Consider the following 9645-nt stretch of genomic DNA (forward strand, 5'->3'; position numbering starts at 1 on the left):
TGGCTCGCTGACAGGTTTTGAGAAATCGCCGGCAAATGCCCGAAATCACAGGCAAATCGGTTTCGTTCACGCGAGTGAACGTGTGAATGAGCAAAGACGCGATCTGAGAGAATCGCCGACGAGTCGCCGACGCCCGTGAGATATTTGGCATGCTAAATATCTGGACCTGTCGGCGATTCAAAATCCTGCTGTGTGAAAAGTGTTCTGACTGAAAACTACATCAGCAATGACCGACAGCCAATGAGAGAGCAAGATACAGAGCAGCGGGGAGTTTGGGGAGGAGTTATAGACCACAATATCAGCAAGCATGGCTTCGTACACATAAACATTACAATTCAAACAGAACCAAAGCACAAACATTTGCTTGACCATCCGCAACAGCAGCACATTGAAAAGTTATGTATTTAGTAGGGGTGTGACGAGACGGGTATCTCACGAGACGAGACGAGACTCGGGATTGAGTTCACGAGACGAGATTTTTACACACTATTTTTAAGAAATCCTCAATGGCGAAATACATGACTAGAAAAAATAGTCTGCAGGTGTATTTGAAATGTTTTAACTAATCATCTTGTAATGAATGTCATTTCAGTTCTACTTTCTTAGTATGAATTATCATATGCAGTAAAAGACAACATTACTCAAGTACTGTAAAAGGTTTTGCCACAAACTCAACTGACTGACTTCTCTCTTCTGTATGATTTCAGTCTCTTCAGACCTTACTATACATGATTTATGAACTTCTACAACTTCTGATCTCCTAACTGAACTCCTTTCCACAAACTGATCATAGAACTAAAAACAGTATAAATTAAAATGGTAACACTTTACAATAAGGTCTCATTTATTAACATTAATGTATTAACCAACATCAACTAACAATGAGCAATATATTTGCTACAGTATTTATTAATCTTTGTTTATGTTAGTTAATAAAAATAGTCATTCATTGTTAGTTCATGATAGTTCACAGTGCATTAACTAATGTTAACAAAGGAAACATTACTGTTTGTGCTTAGTAAGATTAAGAGAAAACTGTTATTCATCTTTTATGGTAACTTACAATAAGTGCAACCATAATCGCACTCTCTTAATATTCAACGTGCAAATAAGACCAAATTTTTCTCTGATACAGAGCTAAGAGACGGTTACAACTACACTGCCCAGCCTAAAATAGCTTTCATATTGAGAGATATTTGCATTCATCGGGGAGCCGCTTTCAAAATGTGGGGTATTGAAATCGCGTTTGAATGCGCGTTTACTTTCACTTTCACGATTGCACGTAACTCTGTAAATATGGAGCGGCGCCGACCGTTATCCAACTGAATTAAATGTTTTTTATTTAAATACAAAGCAAAATGACAGTGTAGGCATAATGTAAATGAAGCGGTGGCATATTCTTTCCTAATCACCCTAACACTCTGTCACTAGACTACTTTTCGCCTCGACTAGAAATCTCGTCACATATTAGTCTCGCGAGATCTCGTGCCACGATATCTCGTCACACCCCTAGTATTTAGCTCCAACTGTCGTTGCAGAACACACAATTCTTGTTCTTCGCATCTCCCCAAACATTTCCTCCTCCATATTCTTCTTTTCTTTTTGTTGTTTTCGCTGCAAATCAGCGCACAGGCAATTTGTATTTCAAGCTTCTTGCGGGCTACTATTTTAAATAATAATCCCACCATGTGTCTCAATCAGCTCCCCAGTAGTCAGGGCACTGGTATCAGCCACATTCACTTTCATTATATACTGATTCACGACCTAGGGAGCTAGGGAGCTGATTGAGACGCAGGGCCAGTCTCACATGAGAACTCCGGTCTTGCACGCATGATATCGCGTTGTTTCCTTGTCATGTCTTGCGTGTGTTTGGTTGTGAAACGTAGTTTGTGTTCGATTCTTCCTATTGTAAAGTGATGCAGTGTGAAACCTTCTGTCGCTGATCCATTGTGCAGTGTGAACACAGCAGCGACTGAATGCTGGCCAAGATAGTCATGCAGTGTGAAAAGACTACTTTGAAAATCGTGCAGTCTGAACTCGGCATAAAGTGCATTTGGGAATGCAACTTCATTTACATATTTGCATCATTTCCAACATACAGAATTTGGGCAGTATTCCACCAAAATAAGAGCTCAAGGTTTTAAATGTTCAAAGCTTGAGGGTTTGTTCAAAGCTGAAAGTGCAGAATTAGTATTGTAACTTGTAGACATGGAGGGGGGGAGGGGGGAAGGAGGTGTCCAGGTTTATTTTGCAATAATGACTAGCTCACCTGACTGATGCTATGCGGTTAAGTGTTCTGAGTGTTTTTAGCATGTTGCTATGATGTCGCTTGAGAGTTCTGTCTAGTTACTTCCTGGTACAAAAGTACTCCAAGTCTCTTTGATATTCTGGTCTCTCACGTTCCTCCTGCAGTGTCTGAAAATTTTCACCCATTTCATCATTCGCCAGGTGAAAATGTCTGATCCCATAACTGACTATCAAAGGACTGTGTCCCTTGTTTGTGAGTGCGGTCCCAACATCACGATCTAAACAATTTTTCACGTGCTAATAATCCCACTCATTCTTCCGCTTCCTCATTATCATAGCTCTTTTCCTCATTATCATAGCTCTAGTTATCTCTAGCTCAGTTCCTCGACTCGACTGCTCCCGGAGGTAGACTGAGCAGTCTGTCAGAGTCAATCCATCAGTCCACGTTCAGCCATGTGAGAAGCCCCCTTATGTACAGTCTTCACCCTCCCATTTCCCTCTTACTTGCGGAGGTTAATTCCCTCAGCACTCAAGACGCCTCCTCCGCTGTCCTCCACACTCAGCTGCAATGTATTATGGAGATGAAGGCCACTCGTTATTGCTGTCCTTACTGTCTGTTGGAGCAAAAGACATCATCTTGCAGCATGTAATTATGCTGAGTATAAAGTAAAAAAAAATTAAGATACAAGTGTGCTGATGTCAAAATGAAGAAAAAAGACCAATTTAAAGGATGAAATGCTTGAAATTGAATAAAGCTGTATTGAGTACTTTGGCATAATCGAACATTATTACTTCTTAGAGAAAAAAACATTGCAGTTTTGTTAAAGAGACAATTTTATGCCCTTTTATAAAGTCTTGATTTTGTATGTGGTGTCTACTAAAATAGGTTTTCATGTTTGAATGTTCAAAAAACATTATTTTTCACATATTTCACATTGTTGCAGCACCTCTTTTCCAAGTCTGTAAGTAACACTTTGTATAGTTCCTTTGTATAGTTCTATGAAGCCCCTTTTTCCGAAAAGCGCAGTGTTTTTTCTGGAAGAAAACTCAAGATACAATCGAGGTGTTTCTACTATCTACTAACTATATTTTATCATTTTTATTACAGTTATTGTCCTTGCAAGGTGCAAATGGGCCTTAAGCTGAAATATATAAATATTAGATGAAAAACCTAAAAGTTAGACCTAAAGTTAGAGTTAAACTAAAGTTAGAAATGTTGCCTTGTCGCGTAACTGAAATAAATGTTTTAAGTTGAGGCATTAAAACTACTAACTGGAAATAAATAAAAACTAAAACTGAACTAAAAATGAAATAAAAATAAATGAAACCTAAATAATATTTAATAAAATATAATTAAACTGAGCCATTTTTATAATTACTTAAAAACTTATAACTGAAAATTAAATTAAAAGCTAATTAAAGATCAATAAGCCTCTTAAAATAGATAATTTGACCTTTTATGACAAGGCAAGTTTATAAAATGTCATGTGATGATATTTATGAATAAATTATTCATGATGTTTGTAATACATTCTTTTTACCTTTAAAAAAATAAGAAACATAAAAGATGTGTACACTCACATGTGTTCAAGTGTAAAAGTAAAATGTTAATTTTGTAAGGTAATTAAATTGAATGTTTTGTAAAAAATAGTATAAAACTTTTTTGTTGTGAATAAAAACATACCAAGAGTACAAGAACTCATCAATGTTTAAACTAAATTTGTGAACATTTTCCTTGATTTATTTAGGACACTCTTATCTGTCAGTTACCCCATGATAGGCGTCATGTTAGAGGACAATATTTTCCAACATAAATTGTAATCAGTTCATCACACAAAGCTATTTTATGGCTTCAGATGGCTTAGATTATATCACACAGTGTATATGAACCACTTTTATGGTACTATATTTGTTGTTGTTGTTGCATTGTTGCATTAAAAAAAAAAAAAAAAAAAACTTTTCCCATTTACTTTTATTATATGGAAAAAATGACAAGTGCATTCTTCAACATTTCTCTTTTTCTGTTCCACGGAAAAATTAAGCTCATATATTTTTTAGAACAACAAGAGGGTGAGAGAATTTTGACTTTTGGGTGAATTATTCCTTTAAAAGTGTAGGGTATCCAACCACAGCTGTGATCAAGGACATTGAACACGCATATGCTCCCAGGCATAAACAACATGCACAAATGTTCTGTATCCATCTTTCCCCAAAGCTGTATGTCTCACACAAACCCCTTTTCCAGGTTCCTGTGGGCGGCAGCATCCACGAGTCAGGTTATGTGCACTCTGGTGGTCAGCGTGGATACGTACATCCACCTAATTTCTAGGTCACCGTTGAGTCGGGCCTGGGGCTGTAGCTCTATTTTGGTTGATAATGAAAGGTCTGCAGTGAAACACGCAGTCATGTTCACCTACAGTGCAGGCAAAGGCCTGTAAGAATGGGCCCTCTCACAAGCCCCTGTAACATAATTGGAAAAGTTATGATCACTCTCTTTTTAGAGGTTAAACTTCTTTTCAGTAGAATATTCAGTCTGCATTAGCATATAAATGCACGTCTGGTGATGCATGTTTAATGGTGGGTGATTTAAATGTATAATATTCATACACAAAGTGATGATGTAGCTGTAAATGTGCAAACACTGACTGAAGCAGATGAGTTCTTTTGTGCACTGTGTCTGCATCTCTCTTTCTTTCACCTTTTTGTACTGTCTTTCGTTCTTTTGTTTTTCTGTTCATTTATTTGCTTGCAAGTGCTCGTTCTTCACTTTGCTTGATCATTCTTTCTTTGTGCTTTCATTCATTTTTGTTTGTTCTTTCTTTTTTCTTTTACTCTAGTTTTCTTTATTTTCTTCTTTCATTCTTTTTCATTTGTTCATTCTTTTTTCGCTTTCATTCATTTGTTCAAGTGCACATACACATTTTTCTTTCCTTATGTTTTTTTTTTTCGTTTCTTTTTTGCTTGCTCTTTCTTTCCATACTTGTTCTGACTCGTTCATACTCGTTTTTCATTCAATTCATTCATTCTATTCATTTATTTATTCACTTGCACCATTCCTTCTTTCCACCCACTCGACGATTCTTTTTTTCATTCTTTGCTCTTTCAAACAATTCATTTCTTCATTTGCTTTTGCTTTTTCGCATTCATTCGTTGTCTTGCAAGTTCTTTGTTCCATTTGTCTAATCAGTCTTTTTCTTTAATTTCTTCGTTCTTTCTTATTCAATGTTTTTGTGCTTTCTTTTACTTGCTTTCATTCTTTATTTTTTTTTTGTTGTTGTTGTTGTTGTTAAATTTTTTCGTTCACTTTCTTGTTTGTTCACAGTTTCATTCATTGTTGTGAGCTGATTTTTTTTTTTTTTTTTTTTTTTTTTTTTCTCCGTATTTGTGTGGTTGGTAATAATATTTGCTGTCCAAAGTTATGCTTCAATAACAGCCTCTCTGTAAACAGCTGCTTGTCCTCCGTCGGGCCGAACGGTTCTAAAAATGCCAAGGAACGGTTCCAGAGATATTTTCATTTAATCTTGTTATGGCACAGCATGATTACAAACTGTTCTCGGCCTAGAATTCTCATCACGGTTGGCTAACCGTGCTGGTACAATGCGTGTAGTGACGTCTCCACTCAGGATTGGTTACTTGTATGTTGCCTGGCTACCAGTTTCTCTGTAGCTGGCTAAGCATGCTATTTGAATGACGTAAACACAAATTAATAATAAAATTAAAAGAAATATCTGATCATTCTCCATAATGCGTTCTCTATTTACATCTCATATAGTCTGTAAACTCTTGCATTACCAAGGCATTTGTATTACCTTCCAAAGAGTGACCGTTATCATCAGCCCGACAGTGGAAAATGAAACCATATCCATACCAGCCGGGTCAGATCAGCACAGAAGGGAATGGTTAAGCAAAAGAGCGGTTTGGTCTGATGGTGAAAAAGCAGCTATTGTGATATGTTCAGAAGACTAGACTAGAGGACATTGCTTAATACTTACAGTGTTTACATAATGTATCAAGTTCTTTTATGAAATTCAGTTGTTCGTGATATGAAACAGACTCATCAGAGTTTTCGATTCATGTCTTTTCAGAAACCCAAGCAGAAGGACTGGCACCCTCCTGATGGCTTCATTCTGGGGCTCTGGACTCTAATCCTGCTGGTGTTCTTCAAGACCTATGGCATCAAACATCTCAAACACATCTTCTGATCTCACAGAGGTCAAAGAACCTCCAGTGTCTGTGTCTTCTCTTTCATAAAAGAGTCCACCATAACTTTCTTTATGATTGATTTGGTCAGGAATAGGTTATTTATTTTTTGATGCAAGTTTGTTTTCTTTGGGTTTTACTGTGTATCATTTTTTGAAAGTGACATGCACTGACTTGAGTTGAAACATTCTTTGTTGTTTGTAGCTCTGTAGTGAAATCCATTTGAATTTCAACCAGTGACTTTCTTTTGAACTAAACGCACACAAACAGCTTGCAGGGAGAAGCATACTTCTTGTTTGTTGGTTTGTTTCTTCGTTTTTTGGTACTTTAATTTCCAGTTATAGTTTCATCTTTTCAGTATGAAAGCTTGTTTCTGCCTAGGAATTTTTTTTTCTTTTCATAATTGTGGCTTTTTTTTTTTTATCTCGCAGTTTTGACTTTTTTTCACAATTGCAAGATATAAACTCACAATTCTGACTTTTTACTGACTATGTTTGTTTCTATCTCACAATTCTGACTTCTTTTTTCAGAATTGTGAGATATATACTCACAATTGCGAGTTATACAGTCCAATTCTGAGGGGGAAAAAGAATTCTGTCTTTATAACTTTATAACTCCTTTACACTCCTCCCAGATTTCCGCATTTTTTTTCTCCTCGGGATGAGATTGTTTGTTAGCTTTTTACAGATATTCTGAATCTGTGTATGCAATTGCTGATCTATTGTTTCAGTTGCACTTTATAATTTCCATTCTTATTTTTTAATGGTTGTATGAAGTGGGAAAAGACACTTATGTTCAGGGTAGCACTGAGAAGAGTTGTGAAAACCAACTGTGAACATATGTGAAAACCACTTATACATATAATGTATGGATCTTATTTCACCACATAGTTGAGAAAGCAAGCAATTATTTTGCATAAAGAAAATGAAGCTTATTTTAGGCTAATGTTTGTTTGTTTGTTTGTTTTTTGGTCTTTTTTTACCATAATGAAAATAAATGTCTCATTGTCATTTAACCCTTGTGCGGTCTTCGGGGTCTTTTTGACCCGCAAATGATGTTTGCTCAAATTAAAAAAAAATTTCTCTTTGTCCAAATGGCATGAGACTTTGTACGGTGGTTAACACTTTTAAGATCTACAAATAAAAAAAAAATTGGAGTGATATCTTGTTTTTATGTTAGTGTAAAAAATATTGTTACATTCATGGTCTTCGGGGTCTCTGGAGACCCCGGGCAACAGAATGTAATTTTGTAACAATATCATATATTTTTTAAAAACCAATGTAATTTTACTTTGTTTATTAATGTTTTTTCTCAACATTTGTGCAGTTTTTGGAGGATTCCTGATATCTTTTAAATTTATATAAATAAATTAAAAAATATTTTTTGAAATAGGTTTTTATGCATGAAAAGCTTTTTATATAAAATTCACTTTATAAAAGGCCCAGATTTCTAACATTCATTCATGTCGATAACATGGATAATTTGACATGGTTTAGTGTAAGATTTTTGCCCATCTTTTGAAAAATGCAGTTTTAAAAGTAAAAAAAACTAACATTTTTACCAGTAGATGGCTGCAGAGCTCCACTATTTGCTATGTGCTATTTGAATGACTGAAAGATGTCTTTTCACAAGTGTTTTTTCAGTTGGATTCATATCTAAATGTTATGAAATCACAATTATAACAATAAAAATTACTTTGTCAAAGTTTAGCATTTTTTGTGCTGGGCAAAATCAGTTTTTCAATAATAATTTTATAATAAAAATAATAAAATAATAAAATAAATATTTTTTATTTTTGTGTGTGTGCGCGCGTGTGTGTGTGAGCATGTCCATTTTGTATTGAGGATGTTTTTTGCATTTTTGGAAGTGTGCCACTTCATTTCTGTCTATGTGTGTTGTGCGTTGTTTCTGATTTTGAGAATGGATTTTGTCCAGTTTCTAAGTGGGGTCTCTGTGGGTTACATTATTAATGATATTATTGAAAAAACAGATTTTTTTCAGTACAAAAAATGCTAAACTTTGACAAAAAGTAATTTTTATTGTTATAATTGTGATTTCATAACATTTAGATATGAATCCAACTGAAAAAAACTTGTAAAAAGACATCTTTCAGTCATTCAAATAGCACATAGCATATAGTGGAGCTTTACAGCCATCTACTGGTAAAAATGATGGTTTTTTTACTTTTATAACTGCATTTTCCAAAAGATGGGCAAAAATCTTACACTAAACCATGTCAGATTATCCATGTTATCCACATGAATCAAAGTTAGAAATCTGGGCCTTTTATAAAGTGAATTTTACATAAAAAGCTGCTTTTGCATAAAAACCTATTTTAAAAATATTTTTTAATTTATTTATATAAATTTAAAAGATATCACAAATCCTCCAAAAACTGTACAAATGTTGAGTAAAAACATTAATAAACAGAGTAAAATTACATTGGTTTTTAAAAAATATATTATATTGTTACAAAATTGCATTTTGTTGCCGGGGTCTTCAGAGACCCCGAAGACCACGAGTGCAGTCCCCAAACGAAGACCGCACAAAGTTTTTTTTTTTTTTTTATTAGCATAAATAAAATACATTAAATTCTAACATAATTGAAATTGTCTTTAAATATTTTAAGTTATTTCGCATATCATTATCTGCTGACTATCTATCAAGAAGTCAGTAGAAAATGTAAACCAAATCTCATTGGTCCTAAAATAGGCTTCATTTTTAAGCAAAATATAATATTTTTTTGGTGACCTAGACATTTTCATGAGGTTCACCCAGCAATAAATGTTAAGAATTAATGGACAACAAACACATTTCCATGTACAGCAACCAAACCACTCCATTTGCCTTTGGCTGTGTCCTGTATCTGTCCATTAGCATCTCTGCTCCACTTGAACTGCGTTAAGAACATGCTCTAAAAGGGGTCGACCGAATTCACCCCCATCTACACAGTAAGTGTGAATGAGAGATTGACAAATTGGATGACTCGATCTTTTTTTTTTCTGTCTGTCTAATGCATCATTAAATGTTGGTAGGTCAGACATCACAAATTGTTTAGGAGAGCCCACATAAAAATATTCACTGGCTCTCACGTCATGCGAGTAAATGGATTATGAGAATTTCTATAGTGCCATTTTACCTTTTTTCCATTTATGTTCTCTAGCATTTTGCTGTGTGCTTTTTTTTATTATTATTATA

The 9645-nt window shown here is 34.8% G+C and overlaps 1 protein-coding gene across 1 annotated transcript in view; it reads left to right on the top strand.

Moving 5' to 3' along the window:
• Positions 1 to 7609, top strand: part of pigk (phosphatidylinositol glycan anchor biosynthesis, class K) — a 56644-nt gene extending 49035 nt beyond the window's left edge. The window contains exon 11 of the mRNA XM_048163654.1: positions 6333 to 7609. Coding sequence (XP_048019611.1) covers positions 6333 to 6449 — 117 coding nt within the window. The 3' untranslated portion in view covers positions 6450 to 7609. The remainder of the gene's footprint in view (positions 1 to 6332) is intronic.
• Positions 7610 to 9645: the final 2036 nt, after the last annotated feature.

The sequence above is a fragment of the Megalobrama amblycephala genome, linkage group LG17 (genome assembly GCF_018812025.1).
Source record: "Megalobrama amblycephala isolate DHTTF-2021 linkage group LG17, ASM1881202v1, whole genome shotgun sequence".
Taxonomy (NCBI): domain Eukaryota; kingdom Metazoa; phylum Chordata; class Actinopteri; order Cypriniformes; family Xenocyprididae; genus Megalobrama; species Megalobrama amblycephala.